This window comes from Odocoileus virginianus, chromosome 10 (genome assembly GCF_023699985.2).
Source record: "Odocoileus virginianus isolate 20LAN1187 ecotype Illinois chromosome 10, Ovbor_1.2, whole genome shotgun sequence".
Lineage (NCBI taxonomy): Eukaryota > Metazoa > Chordata > Mammalia > Artiodactyla > Cervidae > Odocoileus > Odocoileus virginianus.
In genome coordinates, this window is record NC_069683.1 from 58,348,566 (window position 1) to 58,370,613 (window position 22,048).

Sequence of the window (22,048 nt, forward strand, 5' to 3'; positions counted from 1 at the left end):
GCAATGCAAAATCCTGCCACTTGGCACACAGCTGAAAGGGAAAGGACAGAAAATCCTAGAGGAGCTAGAATGGACTAGGAAACAACAACCACCTTAATATCTTCTATATCAGCTAACAGTAGAGAAATCAGGCTTTAAAGGAAGTTGCAAAGAAAAAGCTGGATCTTATTCATTCATTATAGCAACATCAGGCCTCAAGGTTAGTTAAATAAAAGCACTCTCTCAGACATAACACGCTGTAATTCATACCTGGTTATTCTGAACAATGGCATGATTTATATTTAACTTCAGGTTGTCAGTCTTTGACATTCTACCCACCCACATATTTGCATATTCAGAAGGTGTACAAACACAAAAATATTAAAATGAAATCCACTATGCATTATAGTAGAATGACATGTAATTTATTCATAACTGAGTTAGGCCGTACTCAAAATTCACTTAAATAAGCAAATGATTACACAAATGTCTAATAATACTAAAATTGATAGTCAGAAGGTATAAAATACCATGGGGATGAAATGCCATGGTAAAATACTATTCAACAGACTATAATCATAATTCTTAACTAAATCATGGTTTTTAAAATGACCTTAAGCAGTTTCGAAATGATTTGATTTTGTTCCCCTGCCAAGCAATTTACTTCTTCCACTGATAAAAGACAGGGCCATTAGTCTCATAAGTCAGGTTCTTCTCTTGCAACACATTTTCTTGCAAAAATTTTTTTTAATATTACTTTTTGACATAAACAACAAACCAGCCAGCACTCAGTGCCCCAAGCAAAGATGCTTGGATCAGAACAGGGCCTGGGTTTAACTTGAGTTCAGCAAGAGGCAGGCAGTGAAAAAGCTTTTGCAGCATTTGCAGTATGCGTACTTCTTTTCTGAGGCTGAAGCATCATAAACATATTTAGGCATCCAAGCCAGTAAAATTATGAGAATAAAATAATATGATGTCCAGATGACTATGCCACAATTACAACTGGGGGTAAATTACAATATAATTCTGCAGTACTTCAGACAAAAACAACACCTACCTAAATTTTGCTTCCTGTAAGCCTTGTTACATTTTCATGAAGTGCAGTGGTGTTTGTAATAATGATTTATCCTATCATGTGTCTGTTTGTATCATTTTAAAGTCTTATACTTTATTGGAATGAGGTCCAAGCATGAACCTGGTCTGAAGAGCTAGCAGCTGTAGTCACAAAACATATCAATAAATTAAAAGGCTTTCACAGAACAAGATTCAGCTAAATCTTTTACATATAAAATACAGCTAGAGAAATACAATTCTTCAATGCTCAATTATGAGTGAGAGGAAGACAATTTAAAAAAATAGAAAACTCTCTCCATACTGGATGTCAAGGCAAGATGTATGTAACACTGCATGATGCCACAATATGAGCAGTCACTGGATGGCAGATACTCCAGAAACTGTGGTATCTGGGGATCTGGTAATTATGACCAAGATATGCAAACACTGTAACAAAAGGCATGCATACAATCACTGAGTGCATTCAGGGCATGAGCTGGGACCTAAGCAGAGATCTAACACAATAATGAGGCAGTGTTCCGGGGTATCCATTAAAACAAGTGTGGGTGACTACATGTTGATTAAACCTTCTGAGGCAGCAAAGTGTGGGCACAATGCCATGTCTGGATTCTGCAGCTGTTTTATGATCCTCTTGCGGAATTTCTCCCGCACACGATTAAATTCCATTATGTCCAGAGGGTCCTCTTCAATCCAAAACTTATGAAACTCGTGCATCAAATAACCTGTTAGAGATAAGACAAGTGACAAGAATGCAAGAGGAAGAAAAAATCCTTAATCTTATTCAAAATCACCCTGAATGCTGAAAGAGATGTCAAACCAAGTATCAGCAACTCTGAAGCACAAAGATGAGATCAAAATGCAATAACTACTACTGTTAAAAATTATTCTTTAAAACTAGTGCAAGTAGAAGCTACCAATCTACAAGATTTTTGTACTTGGTCCCAGAATTATTCTCACTCTTCTAGAAGAGGAAGAAAAATCAATTCTGCCATTTCTAGAGTATGAAAAACATCTGGAACATATTCTGAAAGGTAGACAGTAACTACTTCATTCTTCCCCTCCTAGTTAAATTAACATAATGGTCTGATATTTCAAAAGTGTTCCACTCAGCCCTTTTTCTCTTGAAATTTGATTTGAATAAAGTTTTAAATTACCCTGACAAGTCAAGCAATTGCATTCTGACTATTATGAGACAATCAAAACTATAAATCAACTCTGAACAATACAGACTGGTCATTAAACTACATGAAATTGTTAATAAGACATTTTTGCTTTGAACCATAATTTCATATTCAAATTTTTTGTCTCAAAAATGTCTAGATTGGGGATATTTTGGAATAACTGATAAGTATTTGATATGAGAACCTACTTATTGTATTCTGCTTCCCCACTATGCCCTTCTTCTATCATATTTAGAACTGAAATGTGAATCAGTTCAGTTCAGTTCAGTCACTCAGTAGTGTCCAACTCTTTGTGACCCCATGGACTGCAGCACACCAGGCTTCCCTGTCCATCACCAACTCTCGGAGCTTACTCAAACTCATGTCCATTGAGTCAGTGATGCCATCCAACCATCTCATCCTCTATCGTCCCCTTCTCCTCCTGCCTTCAATCTTTCTCAGCATCAGGGTCTTTTCAAATGAGTCAGTTCTTCACATCAGCTTCAGCATCAGTCTTTCCAAAAAATATTCAGGACAGATTTCCTTTAGGACTGACAGGTTTGATCTCCTTGCAGTCCAAGGGACTCTCAAGAGTCTTCTCTAACACCACAGTTCATAAGCATCAATTCTTCGGCGCTCAGCTTTCTTAGGGAGTCCAACTCTCACATCCATACATGACTACTAGAAAAACCATAGTTCTGACTAGATGGACCTTTGTTGGCAAAGCAATGTCTCTGCTTTTTAATACGCTGTCTAGGTTGGTCATACCTTTTCTTCCAAGGAGCAAGTGTCTTTTAATTTCATGGCTGCAGTCACCATCTGCAGTGACTTTTGGAGCCCAGAAAAATGAAGTCTGTCACTGCTTCCATTGTTTCCCCATCTATTTGCCATGAAGTGATGGGGCCAGATGCCATGATCTTAGCTTTCTGCATGGTGAGTTTTAAGCTAATTTTTTCACTCTCCTCTTTCACTTTCATCAAGAGGCTCTTTAGTTCTTCACTTTCTGCCATGAGGGTGGTGTCATCTGCATATCTGAGGTTATTTCTCCTGGCAATCTTGATTCTAGCTTGTGCTTCATCCAGCCTGGCATTTCGCATGATATACTCTGCATATATGTTAAATAAGCAGGGTGACAATATACAGCCTTGACATACTCTTTTTCCTATTTGGAAACAGTCTGTTGTTCCATGTCCATTTCTAACTGTTGCTTCTTGACCTGTATACAGATTTCTCAGGAGGCAGGTCAGGTGGTCTGGTAGTCCCATCTCTTGAAGAATTTTCCACAGTTTGTTGTGATCCACACAGTCAAAGGCTTTGGCATAGTCAATAAAGCAGATGTTTTTCTGGAACTCTCTTGCTTTTTCGATGATCCAGTGGATGTTGGCAATTTGATCTCTGGTTCCTCTGCCTTTTCTAAATCCAGCTTGAACATCTGAAGTTCACTGTTCAAATACTGTTGAAGCCTAGCTTGGAGAATTTTGAGCATTACTTTGCTTGTGTGTGAGATGAATGCAATTGTGCAGTAGTTTGAACATTCTTTGGCATTGCCTTTCTTTGGGACTGGAATGAAAACTGACCTTTTCCAGTCCTGTGGCCACTGCTGAGTTTTCCAAATTTACTGGCATATTGAGTGCGGCACTTTCACAGCATCATCTTTCAGGATTTGAGATAGCTCAACAGGAATACCATCACCTCCACTAGCTTTGCATTACTTACCACTCTTGACAATAAACAGGCACTGTGAAAAATTCTTTAATGAGGAATTCACTTTTCCACTGAGAATTTCACTCACTCTAGGACAGCACAGGGTTTTAGAAGAATACAAACCCATTTGGTTTCAACATTTTTCTGCTTTACATGCAACTATTGGAAAACATTTTGAAAGGTTTAAATGACTAGAATAAGAGTTGAAGGTGGAGGGGTTGTTAATAATCTAACACCATTCTTCTTTCTCTCAAGGTTACAAAAGTCAAGCTGTAAATCTTGCAAACTGATTCCGTGGGACTTTCTTCCTCTACCACATCAGAAAAATAATTAGACACTGTAACATTATTCTAATCAAATTGTGAAAATGGTGGCTTGGCTTCCAGGGTATGTATTATAATCATAAACCTTCACTAATTTATATAACATTACAGAGTGTTCACAAATCAATTTGGCTTACTCATCAGTTGGCTCATCTGTTAATTAACAAACATGTAACAGATACAAGGAAATGGTAAAGTTTCATGCTCCCCAACTCTCAGTTTTTTGGAGAGGGACCAAGGCAGAAAATTTCAGATAATGATTTGCTAGCTAAGGAAGCTAACATAATGACATGGAGAGCAGAGGAAGGAAAGAGAAGCCAGACTATTGCTTACAGTCTCTTATTTAATTCTCACAACAGTTTTATAGAATAGGAAATGCAGATAAGTCTACATTTTACAGATGAGGACAGTGGGTTTAAACAGATGGTATACAATCATACAGTTATAGCTGGAAGCTAAGACATGAAATGAACTGCCTTTTCCAGTGGACTCTCTTCTTCTGGTTATTATTCCTGTGTATAGTTCCTTCTTTGAAGGTCAAAGAAAAGCTAATTCTTTTTTCTCTTCTGGCCATTGTACTTCCTTCTCTCATTGTACCTAATCTTATTTCATTCCAATGCAGCTGCATGTTCAGTGGAGCTTTAGATTGAATGTAATTTTCATAGCATATTGACTTGGCAGTGCAGTCAGTGCTCACTGAATACTGTAAAGTCAAAATGATAGAGCTCTTATATTCTTTCACCTAGATGAAATGCCTGTTTGAAATACAAACTTGCCTTTCCAACCCAGGACTGCAGCAAATTTGTTGTTGCCTGACTGTGTCCTGGTTTTGCTTCACTGCATTTGATTAGTACACAACAGAAACATACATAAGGACACAGGTAACTGCAAGAATATTAAAGAGGAGATGTGCAAAACTGATTATGTTTGATAGAGGAATAAAAAATCCAGGGCACAGTTTGCTTCTTCTAAAGAGGCCTAGTTCCTCTATTATAGAAGTAAATATAATCACCTAGTTGTCAAAGTAAGAGCTGTAACCACAAATGTAAGGGGCTTCCACTTTCCATTAATAAGTCATTAAAATGTAAGTATTTTAAAATTTGCTTTTTTATTCAAGTCATGCACATTTTTGCTGTTCAGTTGCTAAGTTGTGTCTGACTCTTTGTGACCCCATGGACTGTAGCATACCAGGCTTCCCTGTCCTTCACTATCTCCCAGAGTCTGCACAAACTCATGTCTATTGAATTCTGATGCTATCCAACCATCTCATCCTCTGTTACCCTTCTCCTCCTACCCTCAATCTTTCCCAGCATCAGGGTCTTTTCCAGTGAATTGGCTCTTAACATAAGGTGGCCAAAGTACTGAAGCTTCAGCTTTAGCATCAGTCCTTCCAATGAATATTCAGAATTGATTTCCTTTAGGATTGACTGGTTTGATCTCCTTGGTGTCCAATGGACCCTCAAGAGTCTTTTTCTCCAGCACCACAATTCAAAAGCATTAATTTTTTTGGCGTTCAGTCTACTTTATGGTACAATTCTCACATCCATATATGACTACTGATAAAATCATAGCTTTGACTCTATGGATCTTTGTTGTCAAAGTGATGTCTTTGCTTTTTAATACACTGTCTAGGTTTGTCATTGCTTTTCTTCCAAGGAGCAAGCATCTTTTAATTTTGTGGCTACAATCACCATCTGCAGTGATTTTTACAGCTCAAGAAGATAAAATGTGCCACTTTCATTTTTTCCCCATCTATTTACATGAAATGATGGGACCAGATGCCATGATCTTAATTTTTTGAAGGTTGAGTCTCAAGTCAGTTTTTTCACTCTCCTCTTTCACCCTCATCAAGAGGCTCTTTTTAGTTCCTCTTCACTTTCTGCCATTAGAGTGGTATCATCTGCATATCTGAGGTTGTTGATATTTCTCCAGGCAATCTTGGGTCCAGTTTATGAGTCATCCACCCTGGCATTGTGCATGATGTACTCTGCACAGAAGTTAAATAAGCAGGGTGACAATATCAATGTGCAGCCTTGACCTACTCCTTTCCAAATTTGGAACCAGTCCATTGTTCCATGTCCAGTTTTAACTGTTGCTTCTTGACCTACATACAGGTTTTTCAGCAGGCAGGTAAGATGGCCTGGTATTCCAATCTCTGATGAATTTTCCACAGTTTCTTGTGATCCACAGTCAAAGGCTTTAGCATAGTCAGTGAACTGATTGACGTACAGCTGATTTACAATGTTGTATTAGTTTCAGGTGTCCAGCCAAATAATTCAGTTATACATATGTATATCTATTTTTTTCATATTCTTTCCCTTTTTGATTATTACAACATATTCAGTATACTTTTGTGCTATACAGTAGGTCCTTCTTCATTATCTATTTTTGTATAGTGTGTATATGTAAATCCCAACCTCCTAATTTAACCTCCCCACCTTTCCCCTTTAGTAGTCATAGTTTGTTTTTCATTTCTGTGGGTCAGTCTATCTTTTTTTTTGTAAATAAGTTCATTTGTATTTTTTCAGATTTCACATAAAAGCAATGTCATATGATATTTGTCTTTCCCTGGTTTACTTCATTTAGTAGGATAATCTCTAGATCCATCCATGCTGCTATAATTGGCATTATTTCATTATTTTTTTTTATGTCTGAGTAATATTGCATTGTGTGTGTGTATACATATATGCATGTGTGTATCTATATATCTGTCCATATCACATCTTCTTTATCCATTCATCTGTTGATGGACATTTAGGTTGCTTCCATTCCTTGGCTACTGTAAATAGTGCTTCAATGAACACTGGCATGCATGTATCCTAATTCCTGCTTCCTTAAATAAACAACATTTCAATTCATTCAGCTGATTCTTTGATTACTGACTTCCATAGCTCTAAATAACATATTTTCCATTGCTTGGTTTTTTTACTTCCTTCATTTTGAAGATTCTCTTCTCTTCCCTTACAGATCTCCTGCTTTCTGGACCCCACTTATTCCTGTAAGGATTGCTCTCTTATTTTGTGGAAATATATCCTTCAAGAGCTTCCTTATAAAGATACAAAAAAGTAAAATGTTTAAGACCTTGCACTTAAAAAAATGTGTTTATTTTATTCCCACACTTAATTAGTAAGTTAGACTGGTTATAGAATTCTAAATTGGAAACTATATTTCCTTAGATTTTAAATAACATTCTCAAATGTTAGAAGATGTTATTCGACTATCTTCTGGAATAAAATGTTGCTGTTGAGAAGTCCAATGCCATCTTAATTCTCAAGTCTTTATGTGACAGACTTGGAAATTTTTAGAATCACTTCTTCCCTAAGTCATAAAATTTCATAATGATATGGACCTGAGTGTGAATCCATTTTAATCTGTTACACTAGTTCTTACTAGCTGAAATATAAAGTCATCCTTCAGCTGTGAATATTTTTCTTGATTTATTACTTTGATTCACTCCCCTTAGTTTCACTGTTCTTTTTTTGGCCCTTCTATTATAGACGTCTAAGAATGGTCCTTTCGACCTTTCTTTTCTATTTTCCATCTATATTTCTTGTTCTACTTTCTGGAAGAGTTTCTGGCTTTATCTTCTAATTCTCCCTCAAGGTTTCATTTATGTAATCTGATTTTTAATTTCTAAGAGTACTCTTTTATTCTTCGAATGCTCATTCTATGGCATCTTGTTCTTGTTTCACAGTAGCATTCTCCCATCCAAGTACTAACCAGGCCTGACCCTGCTTAGCTTCCAAGATCAGATGAGATCGGGCGTGTTCAGGGTGGTATGGCCATAGACCACAGTAGCAATTCTCTTATCTCCTGGAGATATTATTGATACATATCTCTAAAATTTTCTTCTCTCTGCATTGTTTCTATTTCTTTCAGTTCAGTTCAGTTCAGTTGCTCAGTTGTGTCTGACTCTTTGCGACCCCATGAATCGCAGCACGCCAGGCCTCCCTGTCCATCACAAACTCCCAGAGTTTATTCAAACTCATGCCCATCAAGTCGGTGATGCCATCCAGTCATCTCATCCTCTGTCGTCCCCTTCTCCTCCTGCCCCCAATCCCTCCTAGCATCAGGGTCTTTTCCAATGAGTCAATTCTTCACATGAGGTGGCCAAAGTATTGGAGTTTCAGCTTCAGCATCAGTTCTTCCAATGAACACCCAGGACTTATCTCCTTCAGGATGGACTGGTTGGATCTCCTTGCAGTCCAAGGGACTCTCAAGAGTCTTCTCCAACACCACAGTTCAAAAGCATCAATTTTTCGGCACTCAGCTTTCTTCACAGTCCAACTCTCACATCCATACATGACCACTGGAAAAAGCATAGCCTTGACCAGACGGACCTTAGTTGGCAAAGTAATATCTCTGCTTTTTAATATGCTATCTAGGTTGGTCATAACTTTCCTTCCAAGGAGTAAGTGTCTTTTAATTTCATGGCTGCAGTCACCATCTGCAGTGATTTTGGAGCCCCCCAAAATAAAGTCTGACACTGTTTCCACTGTCTCCCCATCTATTTCCCATGAGGTGATGGGACCAGATGCCATGATCTTAGTTTTCTGAATGTTGAGCTTTAAGCCAACTTCTCACTTACAGTGGCTTTATTTCTGCCAGCTTTAGACTCTCTCTCATGCTTGAGGCTTTCCTTACTGTTATTGCTATCTAGGGCTACACTCAATATGCCAGTAAATTTGAAAATTCAGCAGTGGCCACAGGACAGGAAAGGTCAGTTTTCATTCCAATCCCAAAGAAAGGCAATGCCAAAGAATGTTCAAACTACTGCACAATTGGACTCATCTCACATGCTCAAAATTCTCCAAACCAGGCTTCAACAGTATGCGAACCATGAACTTTCAGATGTTCAAGCTGGATTTAGAAAAGGTAGAGGGACCAGAGATCAAACTGCCAACATCTGCTGGATTATTGAAAAAGCAAGAGAGTTCCAGAAAAACATCTGCTTTTGCTTTATTGACAACGCCAAAGCCACTGACTGTGTGGATCACAACAAAATGTGGAAAATCCTTCAAGAAAAATGGGAATACCAGACCACCTGATCTGTCTCCTGAGAAATCTATACGCAGATCAAGAAGCAATAGTTATAACAGGACATGGAAAAACAGACTGGTTTCAAATCAGGAAAGGAGTACGTTAAGTCTATACATTGTCACCCTGCTTATTTAACTCATATGGAGAATACATCATGCAAAATGCTTAGCTGGATGAATCACAGGCTGGAATCAAGATTGCTAGGAGAAATAACAGTAACCTCAGATACGCAGCTGATACCACCCTTTTAAGGCAGAAAGCGAAGAGGAACTAAAGAATCTCTTGATGAAAGTAAAAGAAGAGAGTGAAAAAGTTGGCTTAAAACTCAGCATTCAAAAAATGAAGATCATGGCATCCAGTCCCATCACTTTATGGCAAATAGATGGGGAAACAATGGAAAAAGTGACAGACTTTATTTTCAGGGGCTCCAAAATCACTGCAGATGGTGACTGCAGCCATGAAATTAAAAGACACTTGCTCCTTGGAAGAAAAGCCATGACCAACCTAGACAGCATATTAAAAAGCAGAGACATTACTTTGCCGACAAATGTCTGTCCAGTCAAAGCTATAGTTTTTCCAGTAGTCATGTATGGATGTGAGAGTTGGACTATAAAGAAAGCTGAGTGCCGAAGAACTGATGCTTTTGAACTGTAGTATTGGGGAAGACTCTTGAGAGTCCCTTGGACTGCAAGGAGATCCAACTAGTCTATCCTAAAGGGAATCAGTCCTGAATATTCAATGGAAGGACTGATGCCGAAGCTAAAACTCCAATACTTTGGCCAACTGATGTGAAGAACTGACTCATTTGAAAAGACCCTGATGCTGGGAAAGAGGACAAGGGGACGACAGAGGATGAGCTGGTTGGACGGCATCACCGACTCAATGGACATGAGTTTGAACAAGCTCTGGGAGCTGGGTAATGGACAGGGAAGCCTGGCATGCTGCTGTCCATGTGGTTGTAAAGAGTCACACATGACTGAGCAACTGAACTGAAATGAACTGAGGGCTGCTTGAGAAATTATTCCAAAATTCAGTGGCTTAAAACAACCATTTTAATATACTCATTTATTCAATGGGTTATTAGGAATAAGAAAGGGCATAAGAGGGATTTTTTTTTTTTTAAAGAGGGATTCTAAATGAGATTTCTGCTTCAATGACTATGCTAAAGCCTCTGACGGTGTGTACCACAACAAATTGTGGAAAATTCTTTAAGAGATGGGACTACCAGACCACCTGACCTGCCTCCTAAGAAATCTGTATGCAGGTCAAGAAGCAACAGTTAGAACTGGACATGGAACAACAGACTGGCTCCAAAATGGCAAGGGAGTACATCAAGGCTGTATATTGTCACCTTGCTTATTTAACTTATATTCAGAGTACATCATGTGAAATGCCGGACTGGATGAAGCACAGCTGATATTAAGACTGCTGGGAGAAATATCAATAACCTCAGATATACAGATGACACCACTGTTATGGCAGAAAGTGAAAAGGAACTAAAGGGCCTCTTGATGAAAGTGAAAGAGAGTGAAAAAGTTGGCTTAAAGCTCAGCATTCAAAAAATGAAGATCATGTCATCCAGCCCCATCACTTCATGGCAAATAGATGGGGAAACAATGGAAATAGTGACAGACTTTATTTTCAGGGGCTCCAAAATCACTGCAGATGGTGACAGCAGCCATGAAATTAAAAGACACTTGCTCCTTGGAAGAAAAGCCATGACCAACCTAGACAGCATATTAAAAAGCAGAGACATTACTTTACCGACAATGTTCTGTCTGGTCAAAGCTCTGGTTTTTCCAGTAGTCGTGTATGGATATAAGAGTTGGACCATAAAGCAAGCTGATCGCCACAGAATTGATGTTTGAACTGTGGTGTTGGAGAAGACTCTTGAGAGTCCCTTGGACAACAAAGAGATCAAACCAGTCAGTCGTAAAGGAGATCAGTCCTGAATATTCACTGGAAGGACTGATGCTGAAGCTGAAGCTCCAATACTTTGGCCACCTGATGCGAAGAACCAAATCATTGGAAAAGACTCTGATGCTCAGAAAGATTGAAGGCAGGAGGAGAAGGGGACGACAGAGGATGAGATGGCTGGATGGCATCACCAATTCAATGGACATGAGTTTAATGTGCTCCAGGAGTTGGTGATGGACCAGGAAGTCCATGGGCTTGCAAAGAGTCCACAGGTCGCAAAGAGTTGGACATGACTAAGCAACTGAACTGACTGACTGATAAGAGGGATGGATTCACAATGCCTGGAGTCTCAAATGGGAAGATCTGAAGGTTGGGAGTGGTGACTTGACAGCTGGTGGCAGGAATCATTTGGAGGCATATTCATTCACATTTCTAGTAGCAGATGCTGACTATCCGTTGGGATAGTCCTCTGGGGCTGTCAATCTCGATTACTACCTATGGCTCCTTTGTACATCTTGGATTTCTTCAAAACACAAAGGAATCAGATCCCTTACATGGTGGTTCATGCTTCCAAAGGCAGCTCAATCCCTAATTTCCAGACCAAAAATTTTTTTCTTTAAAAAATTATTTTATTGATATATAGTTATGTTACAATGTTGTGTTAATTTCTTCTGTATAGTGAAGTGACTCAGTTATACATATATGCACATTCTTTATAATATTCTTTTCCATTATGGTTTATCATAGGATATTGAATATAGTTCCCCATTATACATATAGTAAGACCTTTTTGTTTATACTTCTATATATATCAGCTCGTGTCTACTAACTCCAAGCTCATTCCATCCCTTCCCCAGTCTCCCGTTCCTTGGCAACCACAAATCTGTTTTCTATGTCCATGGGTTTGTTTCTGTTTCATAGATAGGTTCATTTGTGTCATATTTTTTATTCTACATATAAGTGATATCATATGGTATTTGTCTTTCTCTTTCTGACTTACTTCACTTAGTATGATAATCTCTAGTTGCATTCATGTTACTGCAAATGGCATTATTTCATTCTTTTTTATGGTTGAGTAATACTGTATTCCATTGTATATATGTACCACATCTTCTTTACCCACAAATGAAAGCCTTTCCTTAATGTAGCCCTAGAAGTCACATAGTATGAATTCTGCTTATTCTATTGTTCAACCAACTGGTCAGCCCAGTTGGGCTAGGATGACAGAAACACAAAAATCCTACTTCTTAACAGAAGAAGTGTCAAAGAATTTGAGGACATGTTTTTAAGCATCTCACTCAAACATCTGATAACACCTGGATCTCTGCAGTATATTTTACTAAATAAAAAGGCAACTGGAGTAAAAGTTAATTGGCAGCTCTAAGCACTAGGTAGGGTTTGCTGATCGTGAGCATGACTGTAGAGTGATATGGCTGGGCTGTTTCATGGGGCAGACCCAGAGGTCAGCGTTTTCAGCTATTTTCTCTTGGCATGTTCAGATTTCAGAGAAGGCCTTTGTCAATCTCTTGACTGGCTGCCAAAGTTCCTACAGGAACCAGGTAGGACGAGGAGCCTGGGTGTCAGTCTTCATCATCACTTTCAGTATGGTTTGCCATTAGCTGTGCCTGATTCTCATCAGACCAGAGACCCTTTAATTTCTCTCTCTGGAAAGTAACCAGCTTTTGCTGAGGAGGGGGCAGGACAGAAGCTGTTTCTTGAAAAATGGGATTTAGGCCTCTAAGAGATTCTTAACATATTTTCAAGCAAACTTGCTAGTTTTGGTCTTATGTTAACCCTCATTTCCGAGATATGTTGATGCTGCCGATTCTTGAACCTTTTGGAGAGTCTTGCAGAATAAGTCAGGTTGCTTCTTACTTTCTATGCCACCTGTTAGGCATCTGCTTTCTTAAGACCACTAATTCATTTACCACTTAATCTGTTTTACAGCTTTCAAAATGAGATTTTCTTGTCTTGTTTCTGATTTTTATCCTTGTGGGTTTATGCTTTCTTTCAGTTCAGTTCAGTTCAGTCGCTCAGTTGTGTCTAACTCTGCGACCCCATAAACTGCAACACGCCAGGCCTCCTTGTCCATCACCAACTCCCGGAGCCTACCCAAACTCATGTCCATTGAGTCGGTGATGCTATCCAGCCATCTCATCCTCTGTCTTAGGATTTTCCTAAGAACTTTCTATTGAGTGGAATTTCAGAAGGGAGTGTAATACATAACACTAATTATGTCATCTTAAACTGGATGTCCTGATTAGACAGATATAAAAGATGACAGAATCCTACATAATATAAGCACTATTAATTTAGGAATTTAAATAAAATAAATATCTGTTAACTTTTGACTTTACCACATTTTAAAAATGAACCAGGGAACAATACTTTCCTGTGGTAGATTTGGGGTGGAATGATTGGGTCTTAACCATAATCAGAAAGAGAGCAGATCTGTTAACCAACTTAACAGCAGAAAAAAAAAGGGCCAAAATAAACAAAAAGAGAAGAACTTTGACATTTTCTTGCTAAAAAAGCTTAAGTACAGGCCCTCAGTACAATAAGCAATGTTTAAATGAACAGGAGCCTGGCGTGCTCCAGTCCATGGAGTCACAAAGAGTCGGTCATGACTTGGTGACTGAACAACAAAAACTACAAAATAACTTAAAAGGCATTTCTTCTATAAATTGCTTAGGGTTATTTGATGATTTGGCAGATTATCTTTCTATGTTCCTCCAAACCAGTTAATGTCTGGCCTGCAAGGATAATAATGACATACAGCTACATTTTAAGATTCTGCCTTTAAAATTAGACAATAGCATCCCAGGACTCTACTAAACAGTCTTGATCTTTATCTTCTGAAACCTCAGCCAACTGCAAGCTCAGGTTCAGGGTCAACAATAATTCCCTCTATTAGCACCTACAGTTAGAAGGAACTGCAAACACTACCCTCTGTAGCAACAGTAGTGGTAGCAGTAAAATTAATACCAACAACTCCAACACCATCTGTATCACCCACTAAACCACCACCTCCTCTTTCTAATGTTCACGGAATACTAACAATGGGACTAGCTAATAAAAAAACCATTTTATCTTCATTTCATTTTGCATCCATTTTATAGATGAGATAGCTGAGGTTTAGGGGAGGATGTAAATGTAGATCTGGAGTAAACTCAGGCTGTCTTCAAAGCCTGTGCGGTTAAGCGACATGCTGGATCAGAGGGAGAAAGACATCCATGATGTCTTTAAGTCAGATGGGAAGTTGATACACTGAATATTAGGCAAGAGGTGGGAACGAGCAAAGATTCATGATGCCTGAAAATATGTGGTTTTGAATGAGAAAATAAAATAAAAACCAAAGGCGGAGTTCAAAGGCTCCAAAGTAACCAAATTACAAAGATCTCTCAGCTTCAGCCCTCGTCCAGAGTGTTCTCTATAGAAGTCTATGGCAATAATTAAGCAACAAGACACTTACAGAATGTTTGCTGGAAGTGAGATAATGTTGGAGCTTCTGGAGCGATGTTGTAGAAATGGGTTTTTAGTGCTCCGCTCACCAGTAGATTATATGCCAGATCAGTTATATTGATGCCCACAATTGCAAACGAGTACCTGTAAAGTACAAGCCACAACACCAACTGTGTGTCACATATGAAAAGCAAGCATCTCAAAAAAAATGATAATTTGATTTTTACATTACATTAAACTATGAGAATGGCAGATTTCCCTTCCTCACAGCCTTATCAAAACTCTGAATTTTATTAACAGAAAATTTTAATAATGTTTGCCAAGAGAACTGAGAGTTTGTATGCCTTGACTTACTAATTCCATTCCCAAATACATGAGAAAAAAACAGAAAATGAAAAAGCTTTATACGCAAGGATAGTCATTTATATGGCAAAGATATGTAAATTATTCATATATCCTAAAGAAGGTGATTGGTGAAACAAATTATGATAATCTCATATAGTGTACTACATCTAGTAAAACTATATTCCTAAAGATGATTTAAGCAGGATATAAAACAATATATAAGGAACAAACCAAGTTTTATTATATACATTCAAATGTGAACAAAAATATTCTAAGACTCAAATACAATATTAATATGGGTATAATAGAGTAATATGACTAGGGTGTTTTTGTTTACTTCTCTATATTTTTAAAATTTTCTATAATAAATCAAATATTACTCCTAAAATGAGGAAAAATTAGTATCTTAATACTCAGCGTATATTTTCTAGTTCATTTTCCACACATCTATTCAGAATTAAGTCAAATGCAGTTCTTAAGTCTTCTCTGGCACTATAAATCCAGCACATAAAAAAGAAGTTCTCTGTTCAGAAATATTTTTGGATGACATGAGGCATTATAAAAAATTTTATAAAGTAAAATTTTAACTAGTAGCCTGACACTTGATAGAAATCCTTCAGAGCAAACTAGCAAATACAATTCCAAATTGTGACTTTTGAAAATCATTTCCATATAGTTATAACTTTCTAAACCTTATGACTAGAACATAGGCAAAGTAGTATCATATAATCATATAAGCAAATCCAAAAAACATAAACAGGTTCTTTTCAAAACTGGATTATTTATTTCCATCAGGACACGTGGATTTTCATCCTTGTCATTTTTTGCAGTCCTCTTAAGATATTTTTGTTCTGGTTCTGGCTCAGACTGACAACCCTTTATATATGGAGTCCCACACTCACCCAATTGCTTTATCCATCCTTTTCTTCTCCCATTCTGCTTTGCTGAATTTGCTGAATAAATGAGTGAACAAATAAATAAATATGTAAGATTTGATCTCTAATTAGCACCTGTTCTCTTTTAATGTTTTTTTTTTTTTAACTGTTGACTAGATGTGGGGATGGCTATAACTCAGTTATCAAACACTAATCAATTTAAATGTTATTAACTAAAAAGCTACAGTGTAATTTATACAGAGCTCAGAAATGGAATTATTTAAAGCCACGGTACTTATCCCTTATTCACTATATTATGGTAGTGAGAGACAGACCTAAAAATCAAGCATACTCTTTTATATTATCCATTAATTATCGAACAATACTTCTTCCATGAAACCTTGCCTGGTATCTCTCTCTCCTCTAGCAAGATGCTACCTCACTCTCTCATGATTCCCCACTCTGATTTTCCCTCATGGAAATTATATCATCTAGCTTTATTTGTGATGTCTTATACACAGCAGATGCCACATAAACATTTACTGATAGTGGAAAAAAGAAGGAAAGAAGAAAAGGAGGGAGGGAGGGGAGAAGGCAAGGAGAGACACACATGCTTTAAAAATTCTGTTCCAACAAGTGCTGTAGCATTTCCTCTGGCTAAGCCAAGAGAACTAAACTGCAGCAGATACATTTAACACTTTTTTATACTTACAGCTTCTGAATAAGACTATCTGAGGAAAGGGTTCTATAATAAGGGCATTCTGAAAATACTAGCTTGCATTCTATCACTTAGCGTACTTCTTATACCCCTTCTCACCCACTTCCATACTGCCAACATCTGGTAGGCAGGAACCACCTTGCATTCTTCTTTGCGGCCAACGTGACCTTCATTCAGTGTTCTACACTGAAAACTGTTGTTAGTCTTGGAACTAAATACAATTCTAAAACTAGAGCTATTACGAACATTTAGCTTCCATCTAAGTAACAGAAAGAGTTCTTCATAAAACAATGCAAACACTACAACAAAAGACACACATGTTATACACAGCACAAGCCCACGAAAACGACGCAAAATTGGTGTTTTACTCTAAGTACTTTCTACTCTATAAATGACTGGCTCTAATTCAAAGTCTTTAATTCATGCTAAAATAAGCCACTTTTTTTTAAAGTGTAACTGCCAATTATCAGCCAAAGAGGCATCAGGAGATTTTCACCGTAAACAACTCATATCCAAACTAAAAAGAGTTAGGTGTGAAATTAAAGAAATTTTGTATAAACAAATTTATAAGCAGCTCTTTTCAACAAAACTTTATAAATACATAGCATCTCTGTATTTTGTTAAATTAAATCTACCTGCATTGGAAATATAAGAAAAGGCCAAATGATCTCCACTCATTTCAATACTTTGAAGTAATGATACTCTATAGGATGTCCCAGCCCAAACAGAAGGAACTCCTTTCTTCAGGAGACACACACCACAAACAAGCACAAAAGCAAACTGTCAAAATTCTCCTCTTAAACTTGAATCTACTTTTATCCCTCAAGTTATTTCAGGATAGATCTTCACAAGAGCAACAATGTATAATGCCTGCTGAAGGGTAGACAGGGAAAAACCTTCCTTAGTATTTACTGGCTTCTCTCTCTTCAACGCCTGAGATATTCAGGGTCTGAAAGAATCTAGGGTGATATCACAATGGGTTAATAAATATTTCTTTCAGACATTGGTGAAGGACAGTGGTGATTTCAAGGCATTCTGATTTGTATTCAGTGACATTTACCATCAATTTGAAGTGGTTAATAGTTGAACTTCATCTAGTCAATTTTATTTGTAGCTTGAGGGACAAAGGATTTGCATGCTCCTCCACCCCACACATTCTAGTCTCTTCTTAAATAAGAGTAAACACACAAACCCTCAATCCTTCCTCTCTGATGGCCAACACAGGATATAAAATTATAAAGCTTTTCTTTCAAGATCATTCATAGGCAAAATTAATCCCTCTCCAACAGTTTATTAACAAATATTTTAAGCTTACTGCCACTTCCCAAGGACCGTGAAGGATTCATGTCTTCTACCTAATGCTTCTCCACGGAATAACAGTGCACAGAGACTCCTCAGTCAATTTTAATTATAGAGATTTCAGAATCTCTACATTAACAGAAACATGTAATTCGATGTAGTTAAAAAATTAAAATAGCTTGATTTCAGCCATGCAATATATGAAGAAAGAGTTAAGGGTTCTTAGTGTTTTTCTTAAAGTAAATAAAAGGTAAAGAAAATGAAAATTTAACCTTGTAAAAGATTATAATTATAAATTTGGGAAGTATAGTATAATTTAATGAATCTTAGCCATTGAAGCTACAGTCAGTATAATAGTAAGATAAGAGGGGAGCCCCAAAGTCAGTCTATACCACTCATAGATTCTGAGAGTGGTATGATAAAATTTGGGACTTATTTAGTAATCATGAACACTAACAAGGACTCTGCTCATGCTGAGGAGAAAAAAGTGATACAAAAATATGAATACATGATAGAAGAACTCCTTATAATAAGACTAACTAAAGCATGTATATACTCTTCATAATAATACAATTAGAAATACATTAATAGGAGAGTTAATATGCTTTGTGCAACAAAATTCCCAAATAAAATATCCATCTCTTGGAGTAGATGGGATCAGAGATGTGTGGTAATGTATTCAGCCTTTAGGTGACATTGCAAAATGTTTCTCCAATAGACACAGCTGTAGAAAGACTCATGACATTTTCTATCAGGTTAGTCGAATCTGATTTTTCCTTTACCAAAATGCAAGCCAAATGTAATGAACTATATTATATAAACTGTCGGGAAATGTTTTCTTTTAGAAAATTTTCATGAATTCATATTTTTTGGAAAATTCTTACCCATACTTAGCCTAAAATAAAAGTGAGAAAAAGCAAAAGCAAAGAAAAATACCTTATTTCCTCTTTAGTGATATCCCTTAATGCAATCAGTTAAAAAAAATTTAGAAAGTTAAATGAAAACACAAAGAATTTACAATCTAGAATTTTATTAAGAAAATAAAAGAGCCTCAGCAATTTTAGACTTTCTCACTTGGTCTCTGACTTCGACTTCCATCCTTGCCTCTATTCCCCCTCTGTGGTCCCTTGTTTCCCACCTCTCTCATACTCTACTTTCTCCTTCTTCTATGCCAATCTCCTCAATCTTCCCAGACACCAGAGATACTACCAATCCCTTCAGGTAAATACATATTTCACTCGAACAGTGCCACTTTACATCCTAAAACCTGTAACAAGTCTGACTTTTTAACTTTCCTGTTCAGCATTTGTCAAAAGTGCTTGTTTGAAAGAGCTTTAAGCCTCACTTCTGGTGGGTTGACTCTCTTGAGAATCTCAACAATAGAGCCATATAGGAGATGAAGTTAATTTTACCTAATCTACAAAGCCTAACTCACCTTTTATTTTTAATGATTACCTGCATTTGGGATGAAGAGAATCAGAGAGGACCTGTTGAGCTGCTGCAGCATCTCTTTCTGCAAAATACCTATAGTTGGAGGGAAAAGAAAACCGTAACTCCAGACCTTTAGAATACATTCATTTCAACCCATTTGAGGTCATTTTGGATTCAGAGATGGATACCAACATAAGTGATATCACTTGTTTCAGCTGCTCCAGAGAATGAACTGCTTTTCATAACAGAATTTTCCAAATACAATGAGAATCTAATAGGGTACTTGTAAAACCCACAAAGTTTTAGGAATGATTCCAGGAGGTTTGAAAATTTAACTATGAACTTTACCATTCCCCAGAGAGCCAAAGATATTCTTAATGAGGGTTATAGATTCTTTTGTTTGTTTGCTTTTAATTTTATTTATTTTTTAATTGAAGGATAATTGCTTTACAGAAGAGGGTTATAGATTTTTAGAAGGGAGGCAGAATGAGGCCCCTCAGAAGGCAGAAAAGGCCTGGATGAAGGCAACATGGTGAGAGGTTCTGACTGCCAAACAGCAGAGAAAGGATGAGACTAGATGAGGTTCAGTGTATTTTCTTGGAGAATATTCTTGGGGTAAATTTTGGATGAAAATATCTTACAGAGCATAGAGATGTTAAATTTCTGTTTTGGGGGGTAAAGGGCAATGAATTTCCTAACAAATGCAAAAAGCTTACATAACCTCAAAAATATATCATAAAAGTTACTTCATAAAGACAATCATAAAATACAATTAAGAGTAGCATATATTATTTGATTTGATGCATATATAATTTCTTGAATTTATCTAAAGGATAAAACAAGCTCTTAAATTTTCTTTCAAAAAGTTCAAAGACAGTCAGCAAATTTCATAAACATATCCATGATTATTAATGAAATTGAGTCTCTTCATACTTTTGTTGGTCATCTAGGTTTCTTCTTTTATAGCCTATCTGTTAATATTTCTTGGTCCAGTATATCTTAAAATGCATTCAAATAAATAAGATAAATAAAGCCTCAGAGCCTAATACAATGGAGATGGATCCTTTATCATGTATATGAATGTCAACCTTGGTTTTCATTTTATCTATGGTGGCTTATCTGACAGAAACTTTCACTTTTAATGTCTGAGATCCATTGATTTCTCTTTTACAGCTTGTGCTTTTTTTGTTTTTGTCTTTAAGAGATCCCTCTTTACTCACATATTTCATAGATTTTCTCCTAAAAGTTGTAAATAGTTGTTTTTGACATTCAACTTGTAAACTGAGGTGAGGGAGATATTTATTTTTCAAACGGAAGGTCAACTGTCCCAGCTGTACTTATCAAAAGCTAATCCTTTACATACTTATTTGCATCCCCACCTTTACTTTTCTATGCATTCACACCTTACATAATAATGTAACATTTAAAACACTTTATAAAAGAATGGGTGACTATTCAGATATAAAGAACAAACTAGTGGTTACCAGTGGAGAGGGGGAGGAGGGACAAAATCAGAGTAAAGGAGTAGGAGATACAAACTGTTGGGTGTAAGACAAGCTATAAGGATGTATTTTAAAACACGGGGAGTGGAAGCAAAATTTTCTAATAACTGTAAATTGAAGGTGACCTTTAAAATTGTATAAAATATTTACCATCTTAAAAAAAGGCATCAGTGATTATTAAACTTCATAAATTTAAAATAAAAGCAAAGATCTAGGGGGAAAATGGGTGCTATTAAAAATGTCATTTTTTCTTTTAAAAACATATCACTACCCTTCCTAAGAACAACCTACAAGGACTCCTTTTTTCTTGAAAATGAATGACCCAATTTAAGCATGAAAAAAATAATGAGGACAATTATTAAATCACATAAGCACACAAAAACCAGGAGTTAAAATGATAATTTAAAAATACAGAGATAAAGCCAAAAAAACACACCAAAGTTTGATCACTAACAAAGGCACTAGGGCACCAACTCCTTCCTGTGAAAATTGGTAACTTATTTACTTGAGCAGCTATCCTGCCTGTCTTTTAGAGAAACCAAACAACTGTATTTAATAAAAGAAACAGTCTTTACAGAATTCCAGCCAAAAACTGTGGGAAGAAAAACAAAATTAGAGAAGCACTCTATGTATAATTAATTGGTTCACTTACAATCACTGGAGGAAATGGTTAAATGGCTAGATGGCAATGGAGACATCAGGCTGTGATTCCTCTGACTCATTTCATTGTAAAACTGAGAGTGTGGATGCTACACTCTCAACATGAACCTACTCAAGTGTTTTCAAATATCTCCTATTTTCAAGAAATGCTGGGATGGGTACAAATGCAAACAGACAAATATAGACTGTGGGATATTTTACAGTACAGGAAAGTTGACCTAGATTCTTGCATGAGTTTAATGACTTGATTGGGGGTGCAAAAGGAGAGGACAGAGAGGGAGAAATTGCTTGAATTAAAAAAGACCAGAGAGATAATCATTAAGTGCAATGCATAGATCTTACATGGAACTGGATTATGACAAACCAGCTATAAAAGACATTTTTGAGAGAACTGGGAAATTTGAATATGATCAGGATATATAGATAATACCAAGGAATCATTGGTATTATGATTAACATAAGGTTAACATAAGGTAATATTCATGTCTTTAAAGCTACATATTGACATATGAGACTGAAACTACAAACAGTATAAGATTTTCATTAACATAATTCTACC

At 36.8% G+C, this 22,048-nt stretch overlaps 1 protein-coding gene across 5 annotated transcripts in view; it reads right to left on the reverse strand.

Annotated features, from left to right (window-relative positions):
- Positions 1-382: 382 nt before the first annotated feature.
- ELMOD1 (ELMO domain containing 1) overlaps positions 383-22,048 on the reverse strand; it is an 84,185-nt gene continuing 62,519 nt past the window's right edge. For 4 of the 5 annotated variants that reach the window (XM_020879361.2, XM_020879363.2, XM_020879364.2 and 1 more), the window contains 5 exons: positions 19,352-19,420; positions 18,833-18,856; positions 15,907-15,957; positions 14,670-14,803; positions 383-1,775 (listed from right to left, as the gene is read on the reverse strand). In XM_020879361.2, the coding sequence (XP_020735020.1) occupies positions 1,603-1,775; positions 14,670-14,803; positions 15,907-15,957; positions 18,833-18,856; positions 19,352-19,420 (451 nt within the window). In that variant the 3' untranslated portion in view covers positions 383-1,602. The remainder of the gene's footprint in view (positions 1,776-14,669; positions 14,804-15,906; positions 15,958-18,832; positions 18,857-19,351; positions 19,421-22,048) is intronic. The other variant, XM_020879367.2, reaches the window with a different exon arrangement.